This window comes from Mytilus galloprovincialis, chromosome 2 (assembly GCF_965363235.1).
Source record: "Mytilus galloprovincialis chromosome 2, xbMytGall1.hap1.1, whole genome shotgun sequence".
Lineage (NCBI taxonomy): Eukaryota > Metazoa > Mollusca > Bivalvia > Mytilida > Mytilidae > Mytilus > Mytilus galloprovincialis.
In genome coordinates, this window is record NC_134839.1 from 11,853,209 (window position 1) to 11,878,933 (window position 25,725).

The 25,725-nt window shown below is 31.7% G+C and overlaps 1 protein-coding gene across 2 annotated transcripts in view; it reads left to right on the forward strand.

The window, feature by feature from the left end:
* The first annotated feature begins 100 nt into the window (after positions 1 to 100).
* LOC143062902 (protein SCAI-like) overlaps positions 101 to 25,725 on the forward strand; it is a 38,696-nt gene continuing 13,071 nt past the window's right edge. For both annotated transcript variants that reach the window (XM_076234720.1, XM_076234721.1), the window contains exons 1-10: positions 101 to 215; positions 6,530 to 6,625; positions 13,943 to 14,029; positions 16,563 to 16,661; positions 17,847 to 17,943; positions 19,834 to 19,932; positions 20,442 to 20,594; positions 21,254 to 21,379; positions 22,011 to 22,191; positions 25,015 to 25,111. In XM_076234720.1, coding sequence (XP_076090835.1) covers positions 109 to 215; positions 6,530 to 6,625; positions 13,943 to 14,029; positions 16,563 to 16,661; positions 17,847 to 17,943; positions 19,834 to 19,932; positions 20,442 to 20,594; positions 21,254 to 21,379; positions 22,011 to 22,191; positions 25,015 to 25,111 — 1,142 coding nt within the window. In that variant the 5' untranslated portion in view covers positions 101 to 108. The remainder of the gene's footprint in view (positions 216 to 6,529; positions 6,626 to 13,942; positions 14,030 to 16,562; positions 16,662 to 17,846; positions 17,944 to 19,833; positions 19,933 to 20,441; positions 20,595 to 21,253; positions 21,380 to 22,010; positions 22,192 to 25,014; positions 25,112 to 25,725) is intronic.

Genomic DNA, 25,725 nt, shown 5'->3' on the forward strand with positions numbered 1-25,725 from the left:
TAATAAACGATAATAACTATTATAGATTTCGATTTTGATACAATATTTTAAATATGATTTGTAATAAAAATCTGTAACTTCTGATAATGTAACCACACAAACATCAAAATGTCGGCCACTGACTTGGTGCCGACTATGGATGAGAATGAAAAGAAAGTTGTGAATGAGTTTTGTCACCTTCTTGAGAAATCTAAACAGTTATTCAATGGCCTTAGGTATTTTTGTGTTGTGCACATGTTTCCTTAAAATAATAACTTACTATATAGATGTTTGCATGATTACAATATTTCTGACACTTGCTAGCATCTGAATATTTTTCCAAACTCAGAAGCATGACAAGCTGTGCATAAAGATGTAAATCGGTTAAACATTTCAATCACGGCAACAGATCTTAAATGTTAAATAGGAGGCTGGTTTTATCTAAATGCCTAATGAGGGATGTAAAAGGGTGGTATCTGCACAGAAGAATGCGAAATAAAATTGACATTTCATAATGAATGAACAATTTAAAAAAATGTCTTGCACGTTGATCTTTTTACTGATTTCACAAAACAAGGTGAATAACGAACCTTTTTCACACCTGCACGTGGAATAAAAATGGCAAAACATGTTGCACGGAAATAACCCTTTACCACCCTCAATAAAGTAAACAGTAGTATGTTGATGGATTTCTGTTACTGAAGAAACAGGGTTAACTCATCCATACAATGTAGGTCACTTTGTCTTTGGAATTCATGCTAGATCCCTACCTATATCAGAACACAATGCATACCTTATTACATCACAGTAGAAAAAGATTGTTCAATGATGTGATTTACACCTCTTGACCTTGATCATTCAGATTCATAAATGAAGACTTTTTTGAATGAAATCTTATTCACCTAGCATACAAATTTGTGGAAAAATATATTTTCCTTTAATACACCTAATTTTACTTGTCCGCCATAAGACCAAAAATAAATATAGTCTTGTTTCCTGCTACCCGACCAACCCTTAAGTTTTTTAGTCAAACACTATCAAAATGAAAACTAATCAAAAAAAGAAATAGTGATATCAAAACAGCAGTCCCACAGGCTAGTCAAAATTTTGATTAAAACTAGGAATTTCACAAAATTGTGATTGTAGACAAATAAACCTGTGAGCCTAATCCCAGATTTTTTCCTGACCTTTGCTGTCTTTATTGTTCAGTTTATTCAGGTTTATTTTGATTGTCAGACTGAGACATTTTTAACTTGAAAGGTACATGTTATAGCCAAACATGAACATACTAATTAAAGAGTTGTGGGACCTTGTCACTTCACTTGCACCTGCTACTGCTATGCTAGAGTGTTGAATATGTATATATATGCATTTGTAAATATAATTACCATGATTACATACGATTTTGGATCCCAAAACCTTTTAGTATCATCCCTTGGTGAATTCTGCATTAAAGTGAACAATTTTTTACGTTTGTGCACTACATGTAGTCATGAGGATGTTAAGAGGAATCTAAAATTCCACTTACTAACATGTCCAAGTGCATTTGCTCTTGGTCTCTTTTCCATTTTAGTGACTTGTATTATTTATTCCTTCAACTTATTTTTATGGATAAGAGATGAGGTGGACCTCTGTTAGCAAACTATTTCCATTCTCAATTTAATATGGTGAATTAATAAATTATTAAACTATTTTTGCTGGCACTCTGGCATGGCAGAAAAAAAAATCAAAGATATGAAACTTTGAGACAACTAAAATAACTTATAAATAATAACAATAACAATTGTTTTATGTTGTGATATTTTATATGATATATATATTCTATGATATTATATTCTCTTCATGTGAATTGAAATTTTAATTTTATCTTCAATATATGTTTATGTGTTAAGAATCAGAATGTATTGTGTATTGTTGTCATTATGTCCCGTCAGGGGCCCTTAATTGGAAAATAAAGAACTTTGAACTTTGTACTCATTGGGAGTGGAAAGAAAAAGAAACAATGACGTTACATTGTACTTAACACATTGAAAACCACATGTGCTACAAACACCATGATGATTCTAATCAGAATCCTGGATCTCAAAAGTGCTTTCATAATATCAAAATAATAACATGAATACGAAATTATAATGGAACAAAAGTTTATGCCTGAAAAAATAATGGAAAAAAAATGAAATGAAAAAAATAAAATAAAATCATTTTCCTACCCTATTTTCATTGATTTTTTTCTGGCTGGTTGCAGGAAACAAGAATATATATATTTTTTTTTGGCCTAACTGGACATCACAAAGGTTCCCATAAAATTCAATCTTCACAATGGAAAAAATCACAGAAAAGTTTTTTGAAGTCAACTGTTCAAGAGGCTCAGGTTCTTTGGGGCAAGCAGCACAGACTTTCAAATAGCGATCTAGATGAGACAGGTGCTACATGTACACATACCTGTGAAAGAGGTTTTTGCACTATTCCAGACCCTCAATATATCTCTTTAAAAGAATAAGATAATATTGTAATCATCACAGCAATAGAAGATAGGTGAGATCCAGGATAGTTGTCTTTTTATTTAAGAAGATGAAAAGTCATATTACATGTATGTGACATTTTCTATGCATCTACATTTGTACATGTACCTGTATAGTACTTCATCACAATTCCTTAATGACAGCAGTGCTGATTGTCAATTATGATAATTCAATTTGCTGAATAATTCGTGCAATATACCATCATAGTTGTCCAACCACCTGCTCAACATTGGAACGGAAATGACGACGCTCTTTAACGCACGAATGATGTTCACTAAAACCAAAGTTTTTGACGGAAATGCATCGAACTTAAAAGTTGTCCATACTGTCTAGATTTCTGACTTTAGTTTGTAAAATTAAATTGAACACAGAAATATTACTATCTAGAAATAAAGGTGGTACATGTTGTACCCAACATTTTCACTAAAATTTATTTGGCTCGTTTAATTTTCATAAAATTTTGTCAAAGTATTTACTTTGACTCTTTAACAAAAATATAAAAATTTCAAAAATTTTGAACCACCTGTTTTGTCAGAAAAATTACACTGGTTATATACAGTCAGGAGTCTACTTCGTCAAAATTATCTCCCCATTACGCCAGTTCATTTTCACAATCGTAGAAATGGAAGCCATTGTAGGGATGACGCGCTACCAATATTGCTCTTGGAAACCGATAAATTTATCCACATTGCACCATTACGATCCTTATATGTCAGTTGTATTTTAAAAGACAAAAGTATCAACTAGCTAATGAGCATCAGTTAATAATCTTGTCTGCATTGATTCAACTTGAAACTATTGTCTGATCGGTTGTCAGGTGGAATTTTCGAAAATTCATAAACATTTAAAAAAATTTTAATTAGATATTTCGTGGAAGGGCAGACTAGATTTTTAGCTCACCTGGCCCGAAGGGCCAAGTGAGCTTTTCTCACCACTTGTCGTCCGTCGTCGTCGTCGTTAACAATTTACATTTTGAACTTCTTCTAGAGAACCACTGAATGGAATGGAACCAAACATGGCATGAATATTCCTTATGAGGTGCTGACCAAGTGTTGTTACTTTGTAGCCGATCTATCATCCAAGATGGCCGCCAGCGGGGGACTTAGTTTAATATAGGACGCTATTGGAAATGCATACAAATGACTTCTTTTAGAGAACCATTGAATGGAATGAAACCAAACATGGCATGAATGTTCCTTATGAGGTGCTGACCAAGTGTTGTTACTTTGTTGCCGATCCATCATCCAAGATGGCCGCCAGCCGGGGACTTAGTTTAACATAGGACCCTATGGGAAATGCATACAAATGACTTCTTTTAGAGAACCACTGAATGGAATAAAACCAAACATAGCATGAATTATCCTTATGGGGTGCTGACCAAGTGTTGTTACTTTGTAGCCGATCCATCATCCAAGATGGCCGCCAGCGGGGGACTTAGTTTAACATAGGACCCTATGGGAAATGAATACAAATGACTTCTTATAGAGAACCACTAAATGGAATGAAACCAAACATAGCATGAATGTTCCTTATGGAGTGCTGACCAAGTGTTGTTACTTTGTAGCCGATCCATTATCCAAGATGGCCACCAGCGGGGACTTAGTTTAACATAGGACCCTATTGGAAATGCATACAAATGACTTCTTCTAGTGAACCACTGAATGGAATGAAACCAAACATAGCATGAATGTTCCTTATGGAGTGCTGACCAAGTGTTGTTACTTTGTAGCTGATCCATCATCAAAGATGGCCGCCAGCAGGGGACATAGTTTAACATAGGACCCTATGGGAAATGCATACAAATGACTTCTTTTAGAGAACCACTGAATGGAATGAAATCAAACATGGCATGAATGTTCCTAATGTGGTGCTGACCAAGTGTTGTTACTTTGTAGCCGATCCATTATCCAAGATTGCCGCCAGCGGGGGACTTAGTTTAACATAGGACCCTATGGGAAATGCATACAAATGACTTCTTTTAGAGAACCACTGAATGGAATGAAACCAAACATTGCATGAATGTTCCTTATGAGGTGCTGACCAAGTGTTGTTACTTTGTAGCCGATCCATCATCCAAGATGGCCGCCAGCAGGGGACTTAGTTTAACATAGGACCCTATGGGAAATGCATACAAATGACTTCTTTTAGAGAACCACTGAATGGAATAAAACCAAACATGGCATGAATGTTCCTTATGAGGTGCTGACCAAGTGTTGTTACTTTGTAGCTGATCCGTCATCCAAGATGGCCACCAGTGGGGGACTTTTGAATGAAATTAAACATGTTCCTTTCCTTATAAATGAGGTTGTGTTGTCACTTTTAGCCAAATTTTATATTTTTTATATGATTTCAAAAACCCAAGTAGAATCAGGTGAGCGATACAGGCTCTTGAGAGCCTCTAGTTTTAGTGTATGAAGACTATGAACCCTAGTAATCACACACAAAAAAATTAGAATTTTTCAAAGATATGCATTTTCATCATCCAACTTGAAAGACTGTCGTCAAGTACTTTCAGTAAAAAAATAGCTATATGAACACACCTTCTCTGTTTTTGTGACTCATTAGATATGTATTTCACTTGACCCATATATTACATCTTTTTGTACTGTGATTGTTTTGTGTTATAAAGTCAACCTGTAGCTTTAATATATAAAAATGATAGAATCTGAAGCGAGACGATGTATGAAATATTCTTATTTTGTACAATATCAAGACAAAATTCTCAACTCAAACACGCCCTAACATAAAAAGGTGCACTCGATTTTCTCTTTTCGATACAATTGTTACCCATTTTTTGGAATTTTTTCTTCAGTCACATAATGGAAGGGCAGACACGAAAATTACTGAATTAATAGATTGATATGTTTTCTGTCCGTGGTAATTTTTTCATAAAAATCGGAGGTTATGCATTTTCTTCATCCAACTTGAAAGATACCCATGTCGTCGACTTGATATCTAATTCATGTAATTGTTCTGCTTAACTATGTACTAGATAAATTGAAAACTTATGCAAATGGTGTTTTTAAAATAAAACACCTCGTAATTGAGAAGAAAATTGCAATTTTGTTTGTTTCTATTAACTTTTTAAAATATTGTCACTATAGTAAACAATACAGTAAACATTTATCGCCTTCTCTAACAAAGAGCTTCAATTCTTTTGTTCTATTTCAACCTGGTTTCCGACTGTATAGCAGTTTGACAAACACCAATTTTGATCATTGAGAAGCTTAATATTCCTTTTACAACACAACATAGCTAAAACGTTTAGCTGACTTTACAGAGTTATCTCCCTGTAGTGTTAAGTTCCACCTTAAAGTACCATAATGTTGCCCCCAAGAATGGAGCAGTAGAAAAGCCCTCAATATATGCCTTAAAAAATTAAAACAGATCTAATGGTTTGCAATGAATATTGGTACATGTCTATAATTAAATAATTTTTTTTTTAATATATTATTTTTATTAACATGATTAGTTTTAAAAACATTGGCTGTGTACATGTATTTATTCTATAAATGAAGATTTGTTTGAACATAAATGTACATTTTAATTCATGAAACGGTTAGTGGATTTGAGATTTATAATTATGACATTCGATTCTTATGAAAAAGTTGAAAACATTAATATTTGTAAAATTGAACATTCAACAAAGAAATGCAGTTTATTCAAAACTATGTCTGACTGACAAAATGTCAGTTGAAAAATCATTCTGTCAGACAGAATGTTTAGGAGTTTTTGGTTGAATATAATGAAGAAAAATTCAAATTTCTTTTTCGGTCTGACAGTATAACCCTAAAACAGTTTGACAGACTGGAAATGGTAGATTGTCTGCACTGTACATGTATAGCAGTAATTTTACTACAGAGATCAAGAATACCAAATAATTACCCTTCTAGTTGAACTCTGATTACCTTAGTCATGTTAGTACAGATAGATTTAAAAGTATCATCACCCGACACACAATATTTAAGGCCATCTGTTTTATTATCTCACTTATTTTCTAAATTTTAAATATATTTATTTATTTTCAGAGACCTCCCTCAGTATGGACATAAACAGTGGCAGTCATATTTTGGTAGAACTTTTGATGTATATACAAAACTTTGGAAATTTCAGCAGCAGCACAGGTAAGAGTTGTTTTGCAAGGGTATACTGAAATTGTCTCCTTTGTCAGATGGTGCTCATGCATGCGAGAGTGAACTTAAATTGTCTCCCTTGCCAGATGTTGCACATGCATGCAAGGGTGTACTTAAATCGTCTCCCTTGTCAGATGGTGCTCATGCATGCGATAGTGAACTTAAATTTTCTCTCTTGTCAGATAGGGCTCATGCATGCCAGAGTGTACATTGTAATTTTAAAAATTGTCCCTCTTTCAAATAGTTGTCATGCATGCGAGGGTGTACTTAAATTGTCTCCCTTGTCTGATGGTGCTCATGCATGCGAGAGTGAACTTATATTGTCTCCCTTGTCAGATGGTGCTCATTCATGCTAGAATGAACTTAAATTGTCTCCCTTGTCAGATGATGCTCATGCATGTGATAGTGAACTTAAATTTTTTCTCTTGTCAGATAGTGCTCATGTATGGCAGAGTGTACATTGTACTTTTAAAAATTGTCCCTCTTTCAAATAGTTGTCATGCATGCGAGGGTGTATTTAAATTGTCTCCCTTGTCAGATGGTGGTCATGCATACTAGAGTGTACACATTCTACAGAATAAGTGTAACAACATCATAAACTGTCTCAGAAATTTTGCAATCAAATATTGGTATCATGTCGTCGTAGTCGTCAGTGTTGTCTGAAGACATTAGGATTCCGGACAATAACATTAGTATAAGTGAATAGAAATCCATGAAATTTACACACATGGTTTATAACCGCAAAAGGAAGGATGGGATTGATTTTGGGGATTATAGTTCTAACAATTTAGAAATCAGGGGCCAAAAAAAGGGCCTAAATAAGCATTTTTCTAGTTTGCAGACTATAACTTGTGGAACGGTGTATGGATCTATTTGATATTTTAACTCAAGTTTCTATACCACAAAGGGATGGTAGGATTGGCTTTGGGGGTTATGGCTCAGACCGTTAGGAATTAGGAGCAAAAAAAGGGAAAAACAAGGGTTTCCTGGTTAATGGACAATAACATTAGTACAATGTTAAGTTGGATTACCTCCCTCACAGTACACTGCTTTTAAAGTATGTGTAAAGGAATGTTGTATTGTCTTGAGCTGATTAGCTGTCAGTTTATTTTTAGAGGTTACTATTTTAAACATGCTTACTAAGGAATATTAATTTGCAACAGCATAGTGTATTCCAAAAAAGCAAAAATTAGGGGGAAGTCAATTTTGCAACAGCAAAAATTTGACTATATATTCGAATCATATAACCAGTTCTACATGTAAGTTCTTTAACAACAGTTATTCTGTGTCAGAAACCTATTTTTCAACTGATTTTTATAGTTTGTTCGTATGTTGTACTGTTATACCACTGTCCCAGGTTAGGGCAGAGTTGGAATCCCACTAACATGTTTAACCCCGCCACATTATGTATGTATGTGCCTGTCCCAAGTCAGGAGCCTGTAATTCAGTGGTTTTTGTTTGTTTATGTGTTACATATTTGTTATTCGTTCTTTTTTGTTCATAAATAAGGCTGTTAGTTTTCACGTTTGAATTCTTTTACATTGTCATTTTGGGGCCTTTTATAGCTGACTATGCAATATGAGCTCTGCTCATTGTTGAAAGCCCGTACAGTAACCTTTAGTTGTTAATTTCTGTGTCATTTTTATACGACCGCAAAATTTTTAATTTTTTGGTCGTATATTGCTATCACGTTGGCGTCGTCGTCCGAATACTTCTAGTTTTCGCACTCTAACTTTAGTAAAAGTGAATAGAAATCAATGAAATTTTAACACAAGGTTTATGACCACAAAAGGAAGGTTGGGATTGATTTTGGGAGTTTTGGTCCCATCATTTTAGGAATTAGGGGCCAAAAAGGGCCCAAATAAGCATTTTCTTGGTTTTCGCACTATAACTTTAGTTTAAGTGAATAGAAATCTATGAAATTTTGACACAAGGTTTATGACCACAAAAGGAAGGTTGGGATTGATTTTGGGAGTTTTGGTTCCAACAGTTTAGGAATAAAGGGCCAAAAAAGGGCCCAAATAAGCATTATTCTTGGTTTTCGCACAATAACTTTAGTATAAGTAAATAGAAATCAATGAAATTTTAACACAAGGTTTATGACCACAAAAGGAAGGTTGGGATTGATTTTTGGAGTTGAGGTCACAACAGTTTAGGAATTAGGGGCCAAAAAGGGGCCCAAATAAGCATTATTTTTGGTTTTTGCACCATAACTTTAGTATAAGTAAATAGAAATCTATGAAATTTAAACACAAGGTTTATGACCATAAAAGGAAGGTTGGGTTTGATTTTGAGAGTTTTGGTCCTAACAGTTTAGGAGTAAGGGGCCCAAAGGGTCTAAAATTGAACTTTTTTTTTTGTGTGATTTCTTCAAAAATTGAATAATTGGGGTTCTTTGATATGCCGAATCTAACTATGTATGTAGATTCTTAATTTTTGGTCCCGTTTTCAAATTGGTCTACATTAAGGTCCAAAGGGTCCAAAATTAAACTTAGTTTGATTTTAACAAAAATTGAATCCTTGGGGTTCTTTGATATGCTGAATTTAAAAATGTACTTAGATTTTTAATTATTGGCCTAGTTTTCAAGTTGGTCCAAATGGGGGTCCAAAATTAAACTTTGTTTGATTTCATCAAAAATTGAATAAATGGGTTCTTTGATATGCCAAATCTAACTGTGTATGTAGATTCTTAATTTTTGGTCCAGTTTTCAATTTGGTCTACATTAAGGTCCAAAGCGTCCAAAATTAAACTAAGTTTGATTTTAACAAAAATTAAATTCTTGGGCTTATTTGATATGCTTTATCTAAATATGTACTTTGATTTTTGATTATGGGCCCAGTTTTCAAGTTGGTCCAAATCAGGATTCCATATCAAGTATTGTGCAATAGCAAGAAATTTTCAATTGCACAGTATTGCACAATAGCAAGAAATATCTAATTGCACAATATTGTGCAATAGCAATTAATTTTCAATTGGAGTTATCTTTCTTTGTATAGAATAGTAGTTGATAATATATGTTGGAAATTTGCCAGACATGACTATGATGTCATTTTCTATATTTATTTGCCAATAACTTTATGTAAATAACTTCATTGGAAATTTGCCAATATAAAATGTTGCTGATGAAGCTTTTTTTCCTTATCTTATCTAAAATGTTTTTAGATAATGTATGTTGGACATTTGCCAGACATGACTATGATGTCATTTTCTATTTTTATTTGCCAATAACTTTATGTAAATAACTTCATTGGAAATTTGCCAATATAAAATGTTGCTGCTGAAAAAGGGAAACAGGGATGTGAAAAAAAAAGGGGGGGGGGGTAAATTTTTCTCATTTCAGATTTCATTAATAAAAAGAAAATTTCTTCAAACATTTTTTTGAGAGGATTAATATTCAACAGCATAGTGAATTGCTCAAAGGCAAAAAAAAAAGAAGTTCATTAGACCACATTCATTCTGTGTCAGAAACCTATGCTGTGTCAACTATTTAATTTTAGATTTAAAAAGTTTGAAGAAGAAATCTTTAATTGATTTGTAAAATCTTGACATTTGTTTTGTGTGAAAAAAAACCATGTAATGTCAAAAATTTGATCACAATCCAAATTCAGAGCTGTATCACACTTGAATGTTTTGTCCATACTTGCCCCAACTGTTCAGGGTTCGACCTCTGCGGTCGTATAAAGCTGCGCCCTGTGGAGCACCTGGTTGTCTCTTGTGGAGAGTTGTCTCATTGACAATCATACCACATCTTCTTTTTATTCCCCATTTATTATGCCCCATTTATGGGCATTATGTTTTCTGGTCTGTGCGTCCATCTGTACGTTCGTTCGTCTGCTGTCCGTTCATCTCGTTTTTGGTCAAGGTAGTTTTTGATGAAACTGAAGTCCAATCAACTTGAAACTTAATACACATGTTCCCCATGATATGATCTTTCTAATTTTAATGCCAAATTATAGTTTTGACCCCAAATTCATGGTCCACTAAACATAGAAAATGATAGTGCAAAGTTCAGGTTAAAGTTTTTGGTCAAGGTAGTTTTTGATGAAGTTAAAGTTACATCAACTTGAAACTTAGTACACATGTTCCCTATGATATGATCTTTCTAATTTTAATTTCAAATTAAAGTTTTGACCCCAATTTCACGGTCCACTGAACATAGAATATGATAGTGGGAGCGGGGCATCCATGTACTATGGACACATTCTTGTTTATGCCTCATTTATGGGCATTATGTTTTCTGGTCTGGGCGTCTGTCCGTACATACATTTGTTCATCTGTCCGTTCATCCACCTTCAGGTTAAAGTTTTTGATGAAGTTGAAGTCCAATCAATGTTCCCTATGATGTGATCTTTCTAATTTTAATGCCAAATTATAGATTTTATCCCATTTTCACGGTCCACTGAACATAGAAAATGATGGTGCGGATGGGGCATCCCTTTACTGGGGACACATTTTTGTTTTATATGTGTCAAATATTTAATTACAATCCAATTCCAGTTTTTGTACAATATTCACAAAATCTCCTTGAGCACTTTTTGTTAAACATGGATGACTCAAAACACAAAATATAAATTTAATATATATTTTGCTAATCAAATCCCCTGGTTTCATTAGCAATTAATAACACAGGGAGGAACCTTAGCATCATTGTTGTAGCGCTAACATTGTTCACAACTAGTAGTGAAATAAAATATTTAAATTTTAAAAAGAAAACAAAATAAAAACATGGGTGACTGGTTTAACCATTAACAAAGCTAAATAAAGATTTTTATTTATAAGTTTCTGATATATGACGTAATCACATTGAGGAGTTATGTAATTTTATTTGTTGATAAATTGTTGAAAACTGTCCATTTTTAAAACTTTGGACAGTTATAACTTATATAATTTTATCAGTTCAAAAATCGAGGCATGAAACTTAGATAAATGAATAGTGCCAAATTATTCATGTTTTGTGTCAACTTGTACCACTGTGTGTGCAAGTGTGTTTTTGTTTTTTATTGGGAGTTTTTTTTTAGTAGTATTTCTAGTTGGTCATATGAATTTGATTGAAGCATTAAGACAAGCTAAAAGGAGGATGGGTGCATCATTTGCTCATTGCACAGCTCTTTATTTCAAATACATACTACCTGGTAGTCATGATAAAATTCACTACTCCATGTACTCTAGAACTTGATATTGTTGGCTAAAGGTTCAGATTGCTGAGCCTAAAAATTACAGCTCCCAACTATAAAAACGATATACATGTGGGAATGGTTGAAACTTTGGACCCTGTTATGTGCTTTATTTTGATAAGCAATAAAACTTTGGACCCTGTTATGTGCTTTATTTTGATAAGCAATAAAGGCATAAACAAGTTGATTGATATTAAAAGGGGGGTTTGAGCTCTCTAAAAAACAGTATTACTTTCCCAACCCCACATTTTCATATTCCTATCCCAAGCCAGTAGCCTGGTTAGTAGTTTATTATGACATATCATAAGTTTTTATACAACTGCAAATATTTTTGCGTCGTATAATGCTATCATGTCATTGTTGTCTGCATCGTCTGTGTCTTCGTCGTCCGAAGACGCATTTAGTTTCCAGACAATAACTTTAGTTTTAGTGAATGGGTCTCTATAAATTTTTACCAGATGGTTCAATACCACTAAAGGAAGGTTGGGATTGATTTTGGGGGTTATGGTCACAATAGTTTAGGAATTAGGGACCAAAAGGGGGGGGCCCAAAATAAGCAGTTTTGTAGTTTTCAAACAATTACTTGTACCACAAGTTTTCATAGTATGAAGGGATGGTTAGTATTGACTTGGGGGGGGTGTGCAGATTTACCTCCCTTACACTACTTGTAAATTATGTATAATAAAATGTCAGGTTTTGGACTAATTGCAAAAAAAATAGGGGGGGGGGGGGTGTAATAGTTTTCAATTTTTTTTTCCCAAATTTCTCAATTTCAAATTTTTTTAAAGTTTGAAAAAGAAATCTTTAATTGCACAATATTGCGCTATAGATTTGTAAGATCTTGACATTTGTTTTGTGTCAGAAACCCATATTATGTCAAAAATTTGATCACAATCCAAATTCAGAGCTGTATCAATCTTGAATGTTGTGTCCATACTCTTGCCCCAACTGTTCAGGGTTGGACCTCTGCGGTCGTATAAAGCTGTGCCCTGCTAAGCACCTGGTTTATTTTGGAGAGTATGGTTTTTATGTGTTTCTGTTAAATTTATACACTCTCAGGACAATTTAGAGCTTGAACTATAATTTAGGCAGTCACACCTCAGTGTCTATTGATGAAGTCTATGTTGCCCTCTACATCAGATGTCATTTGTTTATATTTTTATGTTTGGTTGTTGTTTATTTGACGTATAATCCACATGTACTGCTTTGAAAAGAGATACATTAGTTTGGAAAATGTTTTGAGCTATTCAAGCAGTGTGTATTCATGTATTTTTGTGTGAACCAATTTGTGGATTGATAAAAAATTTGAATTTCATGGTTAGCCAAAGTCAGCATATAAGCCTTATAGGAAAGAAGTACTTTGTTGAATATCTAAATTTTTGGTTCACATATATAAATTAATATACATGTATATCAATGAGGGCCATGAAAAATTTGTATCCAATGAAAAATTATGAATGCACAGTCAAAATGTATAGGTCCTATATTTATGCAAACACTCATTGCCTGGTGATACAATTGTATTTTTTATGCCCCATTTATGGGCATTATTTTTTTATGCCCCATTTTTTGACATTTTGTTTTCTGGTCTGTGCATCTGTTTGTCTGTTCGTTTCAGGTTGAAGTTTTTGGTCGTGGTTAAACTTTTTGGTCGAGTTAGTTTTTGATGAAGTTGAAGTCCAATCAACGCGAAAATTAGTACACATGTTCCCTATGATATGATCTTTCTAATTTTAATGCCAAATTATAGATTTTATCCCATTTTCACGGTCCACTGAACATAGAAAATGATAGTGCTGAAAGGGCATCCGTGTATTTTGGACACATTCTTGTTGTAAGATATATTGGTGGACCAAACTTATCATGCTATAGTAAATTACTAAGGGTTTTCTACCTCAGGCCCAGGATTAGATATTACATTTACTGTGTTTGGTAAAACCTTTCAGAATTTTTGATCTTCAATGCTCTTCAACTTCTTACCCTTTAGACTTTTTTTAGTCAAGCTTCACTGATAAGTCTTTTGTATACAAAACATGAGTTTTGGTGTACAACATTATAATTTATAAGCCTGGTATCTTTGATGAGTTTATTGTACAGTTTTATATATATGTTCCTTATACATTTGTTTTTCAGACAAATATTAGATACAAAGTATGGTTTGAAGAGATGGCAGATTGGAGAAGTGGCATCAAAGATAGGGCAGCTATATTATCACTATTAGTGAGTATTTTGTAGCAGTAAAGATGGATGCAACTAAGATACTATTTTTGCTAAAAATTTGTACAATGGGTCACAAGAACTTATTATTAAGTTAATGTACTTGAAAAGTAAATTGAACAGTGAAATATTTTAAAGTAATAAAATGCTGAATCCTGAGTCATAGACATGTTTGAAATATTTATATACCAAAGATTTATGTATATATAAAATGTGTCTTTAGATTAACCTCCAAATTTGACAATATATACATCTGATTTAAACATGAAAATATAAAAGAAAAAAAATAGCTGTTTCTTGTCCCTTTGCTAAACCATAAACCAATTTATCCACTTCCCCCTTTTTCAAAGAAGATATGTTTTTGCTACTAATTATTTGCAGTCAGAGAAACATACATGCACTGCAATGCTAGATGTCTTAAATTGCTGCAATAGCTAATACAATTACTAAATGTTATTGAACTGTTTTCACCAACACCTACTCAAGGAATTCTGGAAATTCCTGATTTTGTTTTGTAAATTTTGTTTTTGTTCTATTTATGGAAATATCAAGGATTGTCTTTAAAAAGGATCAACATTTATAGGCTTTCTAAAATAAAATGTTATTTTCAAAATAATTTATTTCAGTTACTAAACGCAAAAATTTAAAAAAAATATTGAAATATGAATGGACTTTTTGACATATTATAATGTAGCTTTAAAATCCAACAAATTTCTGTCCAATTTCAATCATTCCTGTAAATTCATTTGATTTATAATAAAAAAGATAATGAAATAAAATATTAATACGAGAATGGTTTGTAATTTTATTAAAAGCCTTAAGTCATGTTAGAAGAAGACTTTCTATCATTCTATACTGTAGTACCGACTGTTACAGTATAAATATATGTTAACAAAAAAAGATAAGTTATTATCGGCATCGTATAATGACTAATTCACACGTAATCTACACATATTATTGGATTTTGTATCAATAGAGGGATATATTTGAGAAAATTATGACGAGCTTGTATCCCATATCAAACTATATACTATCTCTGTAGCATTAATTATGGATACTGTGATCAATAAACAACAAGTAGAGTAATTTTGTACGTAATTGATTTTTTAGTCTGTAAAGTTTAGCGACATTAGCTAGTATGAAATTACAATACAAATAATTTTGCTTAAGGGCAATAATTAGGTCATACAGCTGTAATTGGTGTCTTAGTAGTTCAATATCATTGAGATAATTAGGTCATCATGTATTTAAGTTGGATTTAACTGTATTGACTTATTGTATCATCAAAGATACGATATAACGATTAATTAATTTTAGCGCAAATGAAATTTGTCTTTAAACTAATATAGTGACATGTAATGACTATTAGTAAATTAATTCTGGCCTTCAGCATGTTTATAACACTACATCAATGATATCATGGTTTTATAATAAGATTTAGATAAATTTAATTAAGAAATGAATGCTTCTTTATATAATTTTACTATAGTGTTAAAGCTTGATTGAAGAACATTTTGTAGGAATCTATATATTTCAAAAGGTGAAGTCTAGGATGCTTCATACTATGTGTGCAGGTGTCTTATTATGTTTTCGAAGATTTTGTCAATCATACGTCCCTGACCTTATTTTCATGGTTCAGTGACTTTTTGTTGTGTGAAATACTCACCTATTTATGTTTAACTTTATTTTGTATATATATGGGATCCTTGTAAGGTCAACATGTTCTTTAGATAAGGTTTTCTGGACTTGTACCTTATTCATGGATCAGTGATTAAGGTTAAGTTTTCCTGGTCAAGTCAATAACTCATATACTATAAGCACTAGGTCAATAATATTTGGTGTATGGAATGATTGTAAGGTCTTCATGACTGACTTGCAGGTTTCATCTGACCTTGATGACATCATTTTCATGGTTCATTGATCAATCTTAAGTTTTGTGGTTTTATCTGTTTCTCAGTTACTATAACCAATAGGTCAACTGTATTAAGTGTGTGGCATGATTTTATTAAAGGTGTACATGTCCTACTGGCAGGTTTTATTGGACCTTGACTTCATTTTCATGGTTTATTGATCAATGTTCAGTTTCTGTGGTTTGATCTGTTTCTCAGATACTACTGGTATAAGCAGTTGAATGATTATAATGTGTACATATTAAACTGGCAGGTTTTATTTGATCTTGACCTCATTTTCATGGTTCATTGATCACTGTGAAATTTTTTTTGGTTTGGTCTGTTATTTGATTCTTAAAGCAATAGTTCCACTATCTTTGGTGTAAAAAAATATTGAATGATGTTCAGTTTGTCTGAAAAGGTTGAATTGACCTTGACCTATTTATGGTTTATTGGTTAATAATCGAATCTCATGATTATGTCTGTTTCTCAGATATTATAAGATAACCTAACTATATTAGGTATAAAAAGGGAGAGGAATGAGAAGACTCAAGGTGTATAGTATGAAATTTAATCAAGTAAAGATATTAAAATTATTATTTCACTGTTCTATATATATATAACCTCACATCTTTAATTTATTTCAGTTTAAGAACGAGTGAAACTAACTATTTAAATGAGGCCTTTAGTTTTTACTCTGCCATTAGGAATAGAGGATACTATTCAAAAGCTAATAAAGAAGAAAGGTTTGTAGTTTATATTCAGCACAAATCAGGGTTGAATCCATGATGTTTAAAATGGGGTGTATATCATTAAAAATGGAAAGTTAACTGCTGAGCAGAGTGAATAAACATTTTTAGGGACAATTTAATGTTAAAAGGAATATATTTTCCAATCAAAGGGGGAGTGTATGTATTCCCTTTACATACCTCCCCTCCTCCCCCCTGAATCCTGCCACAAATTGATAATTACATTAGATGTATGTTTCATTATAATATGTTATTCCGATTGACAGTATGAAGCTTTGTTTTAACCTCGATATTAATCATCTATGAAATTGATTCATGTTTGGTGTTTTTTTCTCACTAAAAACCCACATTTTATTTTTCAATTGACTGTATATAATATATAATTAATCAAATAGAACTAGAACAGCCTTCAGTAATGATCTACAATGGGTTTTTTTTGCACATTGACACTTATCTCAGAATACTGTAACAGGTGTTGTTGAAATTTTATAAAAATTGTAGAAATTAACAAATGCTTTCAAAGAAATGAGATGAGATAATATTCCAAATTCCTGTATTCCTCGGGGATATCTGTTCATTAGACTAATTTAATTATTTTACCTAGTAAAGAGTCCCACTCATGTGTCCCTGAATAACCTTCATCTTTTGTCAGTAGTTATTGTTTTGAATCATTGATTTTAATCCATTGTTTTATTTTTTCCCAATTCAATGAAATGTTCTGCATATTCAGAATTTTTTGTTGTAGTTTATAAGTTAAACAGTTAAAGATTCATGCTAGTTGTTTGATTCAGTGTTCAGTATAAGACCAAATTTCGCAGTTTATATATGATCAAAATAAAGATAACTTCATGATATGTTGATTCATATACTAATAAAAGAAGATTTCCAGGTGTCACTAACTACTATACTTGTATATTTATTAATCTCTGAGAGCCTTAACTGGTTACCTTGGGAACAGACTCTTTTCCCAAAGTAACCAGTTAAGGCTGTAAAACAAGAAGCAATGAAGCTTGGTACAACCTTGTAATGGAGTCCCTGCATACAAAACAATAACACCTTCTTCATTTTAATCTATGAGGTATTTTTCCCAAAAAAATATCTGAAGCAAAATTGCCTATAGAGCTGCTTAAAAACTAAAGTTGTACCAAAAGCATTAACTTTTATTACTACTCATTCTTACAGATCGGACTTGATGGTGAAAAAACTCAGATTTTATGCCAGATTTATAGTTGTATGTTTGTTGCTGAAAAGAATGAAACTAGTTAAAGATTTAGTAAAGGTATGTGTTGGACTTTTCAATTTTTATGGCCCACAACGAAGTATTTGGTGCCCTATAGTTTTACCCTTGTCCGAAATTCCATAATACTGTAATTCCGAAATTCCGTAGTTCTGTCATTCCGCAACAAACCATTATATGGAGGTTTTTTTATAACGCCTTCAGATATTGGGCTGATTTTTGGTATGTGGGTTAACCATAATGAGTTACAAATCAAGTTTAAGTTTGGTTCCGCTCCGCTAATTTTTGCTAAAATTACAGGCTTTGGACTTTGATAAATTGATGAAAATTACAGTTATATGGACTTTTTTTCTAAACTCTTTCAGATATTGGGCTGATTTTTTGGTATGCAAGTTAACCATAATGAGTTACAGATCAAGTATAAGTTTCGTTTGCTCCGCTAATTTTTGCCGAAATTACGGGCTATGGACTTCGATAAATTGTTGAAAATCACAGTTATACAGACTCTTTCTAAACTCTTTCAGATATTGGGATGATTTTTGGCATGTGAGTTTACCAAAATTGTTGAAAATCACAGTTATACAGACTTTTTTTTTATATGCCTCCAGATTTTGAGCTGATTTTTGATATTTGAGACCACCATCATGGTTGTGTCCACATGTGTTATCGAAATTGCAGATTTTTCAACTTTTTGAGACGGGGCCATTCATGTTGCCATTCATGTCGCTTTGACACATCTAGTTTATCAATGATTGATAAATATATCATGGCTTATAGTAACCAAGTAAAAGGGAGTTAACACATGTACAGTTTCAGGGGAGTTAATTGTTGTCAGTAGGGCCTTTTTTTTTTAATTAGTTGGTTTACGGATCCGCCGACCCGATTTTGTTTAAAAGTGAAATAAAATTAAAATTTTGATTTCGTGTTGTTTTTTATTCCGCCGACCCGATTTTTCGAGTGCTGTGAATAAAAAAATCCGAGGCGTTCCAAAACGTTTTGTCTGTGTCAATAAAGCGTTTGTAGTGAACGGCGTATTTTGAAAAGCTTCGAAATGACGCAGACGAATTCAAAAACCCAACGAGGGAGGACCATGGAGTCTGACGGTTTGAACCTTGACCCGGTCAAATCAAAGACTTAAAAATTGGTATCTGCTGCTTCTTCGCCAAGCACGCTGCAATTGCAATTATTAAAGGAGTCAGAATAATGTGTTTGGGTAAGGTAACATATCTTTGGGGGAACTGTTACCTTGTGAGCTACCACATTTAAATTCTGGCTCAGTGTGTCAGTTTAGCATTTCATTTCTCATTATCATATTCTCATCCTAATTATGCATCTGATTAGCCACTAGACATTAAACAACAATTGACCATCCATCCATCAAATGCAAAGCATATCAAGATAAGAGCTAAACTATTTCTCCTCCTCAACCCCTGTAATGTCATGAATGAACAGCATTTTTTTTTTTTTTTCCTCCAACTCAAATTTTTCAGATCAGTTATACGTGAACAAAAAAAAAATCTAAGATTGCTATTTTATTTTTATTTTTTTTACCTCCTCCGACCCTAACCTTTGACACTAGTTGTCCGTAAACCAACTAATTAAAAAAAAAAAGGCCTAGCCTTTTGTATAATAGGTTAAAGAAATAGTAAAAAATTATAAGTTGGAATAATTTTCTGTCATTTGAAAATTTTCCAGATTTAAAAAGTATTTTGAAGAATGATAGCAAACTGTGACTGTTTATTTTATTATAATTTTTCAAGAATTCAATTTATGAGTTATATAAGCATCTTACTTCAAAGTCTTTTTCATTTGTAGTATGTTTTAACAACAACAAAAGTTAATATTGTTATTTCCCATAGATGAACTATTCTGTACATGTTTAATTACTTCATGATTAAAAAAAAAATCAGATTTTGTTTTATTATATTGAAGGAATTACAAACACAGATAGAAGACTACACATTAACCTATGAACCAGAAGATCAAATGGAATGGTCCTTAGTGGTGGGAGAAATCAATGCATTTTTAGAAGTAATATTTTAAAGCTATATACTTTATACATCAACATACTCGTAGACTATAGATATAAGAAAATGTGGTAAGAGTGCCAATAAGACAACTCTCCATCCAATTCACTATTTGTAAAAGAAAAACCATTATAGGTCAAAGTAAGGTCTTCAACACGGAGCCTTGGCATGTATATATTATTGACTTTTGCCACCAGTGTATACACATTTTTAGATATTGTGGTAGGACATTCCGGTACTGGGTCAAGTAAGAGCAGCTCAAACAAGTAAAATCAAGCTTATGATTGGTGCAATTTGGAAAAACAATTAACTGTATTATTTTTTCTATACACAGAAAAATCATCAGAAAATAGTATTTTTTTTTAGTTTCAAGTTTGTGAACTAAAATTTCATGTTGCATTTATTATTTCATATCATGAGTTAATTAATTTTGTCCCATATGAAATAAAAAATAATGTGAAAAAATTTGGTTTTGTTATAAAATTAATTTGCTAATGTATTTTCTTTTTACAGTCAGACAATTTAATAGACATCCATGATGTGGACCCAAACTATTTCTTGTTGTCACACAGACTGACACCATTAAACACGCCCCCATTAGACAAAAGTACACCGGTATATTTAGCATTACAAGAAATTATCATCGTGGGAAATACAGCAGATCAGGTAAGAATATAGATATTTCTTTTCTTTTCTTTTCATTTGGTGTTGAACACCACTTTCAGCACTATTGACTATTTCATGGCCGCCAATTTTTATTGGTCGGGGACACTGGACTTCATAAAGAGAACCACTGACTGACCTTTGACAGTAAAACTGGCTATGCAATCCTAAATGGTTAAGATTGGAGTTGAACACATCTGCAACATTTAGGATTCTCACATACAACCTCAGTGTTGACATGCTAGTGATAAAGTAGTTCAACCACTTAGACCTCTTGGCCATTGATGCATCAAATATAGACACTTATGACTTAATAGAAAAATAAACATTAGATAGAATCAGTTGAAAGACAGGAAAAACTTTAAGCTTTGAAGAATTTAGACCTAAACTACTCAGTACTGATAAGAAAACAAATACTTATTTAAAAAAGAAATATACATAAATTGGAGAACCAATCACTGTTCAAATATGAATTTGAAAAACAGAAAATGTCTAAAGATTTGGCTTTCAAGGCAATTTTTTTTATTATTGAGTTAAAAATTAAAAAAATGATATTTCCTTTTTGTGCTGAGGTGGCATAAAGCAAACACCAATAAATCAAACCAATGTATTCAATAAAATATTTATTTCCTTCTAACTTATGTGGACGATTTTGTTTTCAGGTTAAGTTCAGTGAATTGACACTTGATATGTTCAGGGTGCTACAGACGTTAGAAAGAGAACCACAAGAAGATTTTACTGGAACCCAGATATATGATGCTTCTCCTGCTCCTGGTAGACCACCATTTGTAAGTCTAAATTCATTCATTTCATTAGGAAATGTCAGTTATTATTTGAAAATGAGGGAGGGTCATTTTCTGTCAAAACTCCTGGTTGAATGAGAACTATTTTCTAGTTTAGAGACTAAAGAAGTATATAGATATAAGAAGATATGATATGAATGCCAATGAGACAACTCTCCATCCAAGTCACAATTTGTAAACGTAAACCATTATAGGTCAAAGTACAATTTTCGACATGAAGCCTTGGCTCACACCAAACAGCAAGCTATAAAGAGCCCCAAATATGACTAGTGAAAAACAATTCAAACAGGAAAATCAATGGTCTAATCTATATAAAAAACGAGAAACGAAAAACATTTATGGTATATGAATGTCAGTTGATGAGAGCTTTTTTTGGTAAAAAGTTGTTAATAGCCTTATAAAAGGACAGTAGCTAGTAATTTTTATACCTTTATCATTTCGTTTCTAAGATTGGCATTCACTTGTTTTCTATCCATGGCATGATCTACTATCTCTAATATATAAAGATAGTAGATAAATAGGTAAAATAAATTTTGAGATGATTTTTTTAAGAACTACTTACTTAATCAGAAGAAGCAAATGTGGATATTTTATAATTCATGTGATTTCATTTCAGGAAAATGGTGACAAAAATCCCAAGAGAGATAACCCTCACAAATATTTATTGTACAAACCAACATATAGTCAAATGAATACATTTCTAGCCTCTGGTTTTAAAGAACTCCCTCCAAATGGTGCCATGTTATTATATTTGTCTGCAGATGGTAGTTTAGGCAATGCCAAGCACACAGATGATGGTAAGTTTTACTTTAAATTTAAAGGAGGGGAGGGGGCCGGTGCCAACATTTATCGAGCTACATTGGTGGTTAATGCATATACATTTTATATGTCCTACTCCAAATGTTGGCTATTTTGGGTCTTGGGCTACATATATGGTTAATGCATATCAGAGATGGGTCTGATTACTTTCAATGTAATTGATTAAATTACAATTACTTTGTCATTTGTACGATTAAATTAAATTAATGATTACATCATTTCTGAAAGTATCTGATTAAATTAATGATTACATTGGCAAAGTAATCATGATTACATCTGATTACAATGAATTTAAAAACAAAACATTTTGAATGATGTGAATGAATAAACTTTCAATAACACTATAGCATTTTTGAGAAAGAATTTCAATTGGTTCAATTATAAAATGATAACTTCAAATTAGACTTCATTTATTTAAATAAACACCAAATTTCACTACATAGATATACATTACATTTTATCACCAATGATCTCTGAATTATTTTGAATTTAATTTAATAAAGATAAATCATAATAAAGAGTTTTTTGTTTGTCTTCTGACCTCTTTCATAATTTATATGTATTCCAAGTTGCAGTTTATGGAAGTTTAAGTATGGATGAAATAAAGTTACCAGTTAAAACTATGTTAAATTTGAATAGAAGTGTTTAATCAAATTGTAAACAATATGTAAATACTAAAAATCATTGCATTTTACGTGTCCAGTCCAAATACAAAAAAAAATTAAACAACATATTTGTCCATCTTTTAATTTAGTTTGTGCTAATTAGATAAATGTTCATGTCTGATTTATCTTTTATCATATATATTTCCCTACAGCTATACTTAATTTGTAATTGCAATAAAAACAAACCTTAATTAGTCTCCTACCTGTCAATTCAAAGTTGATAAAAATCACAAAAATTAACAAAAGATTATAATTCAGGGTTAAAGAAAAGTATTACTTGAATATATAACAGTTATTATCAAATATTAATATGAAGATCATTAAAAAATGATGAATATACATGTATGTACAATATCTTTTACCAAGAAAAAAGGTATATAATTGTATATGTCTCTGCTTAGGCTAATGATGACTTTTCAATACTGTAACAGTTTATTTTTTACTGAAGTAGATATAGACATGCGTAAAGTAACCAAACCATTTTAGTATGTTAAAAATTTATCAAATATGAATAACAAAGAGGTTCATTTAATGACCAAAACACAATTTTAAATTTTTTTCATTGTAATCAGAAGTAATCAAAAAGTAATTATGATTACAGGGTATTTTGAAAAGTAATTGATTAAATTAAATTACATGTAATCAGATTTTTGGCTGATTAATGATTACACTGATTACTTGAAAAATTGTAATCAATTACAGCTGATTAATGATTACAATTACAATTACCCCAAGTCTGATGCATATACATTTTACATGTCCTACTCCAAACATTGCCTATTTTTCGGGGGGGGGGGGGGGTTGTCTATTACTCCGTTTTAAAAAATTTAAAAAATCCTGGTTCCATATCTGATTTATCACAGTTATGAAGAATCTCTTTGTTGGCTCTGTTTATAAAGAGAAATTCAAATTCAGTTTTGAATTTGGCTGTTCCACTTAATTCACCAAGAATATAAATGTTGTGGTTTTGTGCTAGCAACAATGTTAGAATAGTAACAGTATTCAAGTTAAATTTATGATATAGATAGTTGATACTATATATAAAATTAACATGAAGGTCTATTGAAAAAAATGTTACGGGTCGATTATCCACCTATCAAGTGCTCTTAAATTGTACATAGAATAACAAATTAGTTAACATGGTTAAACTACAGTTTTAAACACACTGGAATCTAGTATAAATTGATCCTTGGAATTTATTTTTACCATGAAGATAGCATGTACTATTTTAGTTACATTTATGTTACATTACCGTGGATTCCTTATACTGTAAACCAACTTATTTTCGCGGATACTTTATTTCGCGTTTTACCCTTACTAGTCAACTTCACAGCTATTTAATTTTGCGATTTTTTCATTTTAATGCCGTAGCTTAATAATGAAAGGTCCAAGTTTTACAAATTCGCGATTTATATTCGTGTTATTTTTATACTCGCGAAAGTTGCGAAAATAAATCGCTTGTGAAAATAAGTTGGTTTACAGTATATTATTCATTGGATAATAATTTCAATGGATTTTGTGAGTATAGGTATACATGAATACAAATGTTCAATGGATTTATGAGTATAGGTATACATGAATACAAATGTTCAATGGATTTTGTGAGTATAGGTATACATGAATACAAATGTTCAATGGATTTTGTGAGTATAGGTATTCATGAATACAAATGTTCAATGGATTTTGTGAGTATAGGTATTCATAAATACAAATGTTCAATGGATTTTGTGAGTATAGGTATACATGAATACAAATGTTCAATGTATTTTGTGAGTATAGGTATTCATGAATACAAAGGTTCAATGTATTTTGTGAGTATAGGTATACATGAATACAAATGTTCAATGTATTTTGTGAGTATAGGTATTCATGAATACAAATATTCAATGAAGCACCAATTTTCTATAGGCTTGCATGCATACTTCGGCAAAATAACCACATCAATTATCTATGAAAAACCATTTATACTTCAATCCACGAAAATTAATATCCACAGAATATATTTTTTCTATAACAGTTGTCTAGATGAAGCATTTGTTATTAGTATTTGAGCTACTATTTCTATTACAGCTCACAATAACATATTTATAGTATTACTTTATATTTTGAAAAATAGAAACATTTTTTTTATTTCAGCTGCCTATGATTTAGGAGGAGTTATATGTAACAGTAGAAAAGATGCTGATATTATCAATAAAAACAGAAGACCAGGAATGTTGAAAGAATCCAACTGGTAAATTCAAATGTTTAATATCAAAATGGTATAATCAAAAAATATCAATTGGTATAAAGCAATGCTTAGTTATTGAAGTAACATCCAATAAGGAAAAAGAAATGAATAAATTTTAAGGTGATCAGATATAAATAAAATATAACACATTCTCGACATGCATACAAATGTTCACCTATATACTTAAAACTTGGTTTCTCCATGATAAATATGTATCAAGAAAATTAGAAAATCATGCATAAATAACATCAAGTCAACTGGAAAAGATAAAATATAAAATGAAAATATTTGTAAAAGAAATTGGTTTACAGCAGTTAAAAGGTTATGTGAACAGTAATGCAAAGAAAATAAGAACAGAACACTCCCCATCTGTCTTAAAAATGATTAGGTAACTCAAATGATGCATGTTTTAACAAAAATAATAAAGCATTAATTAAAAAAAAGATTACCATTCAAGTTTGAAATTATACCCAAAAGCTTTCTTTTATTTATAATTTGAAAATGCATTTTAGAGTAATTGAAAACACCTGTAATGCCTTATGATAAGCTTCCATAGAAAAAATTAACTAAATATTAAATATTATATGTAATTAATCAAGTTTATTTTGATCTGAGGA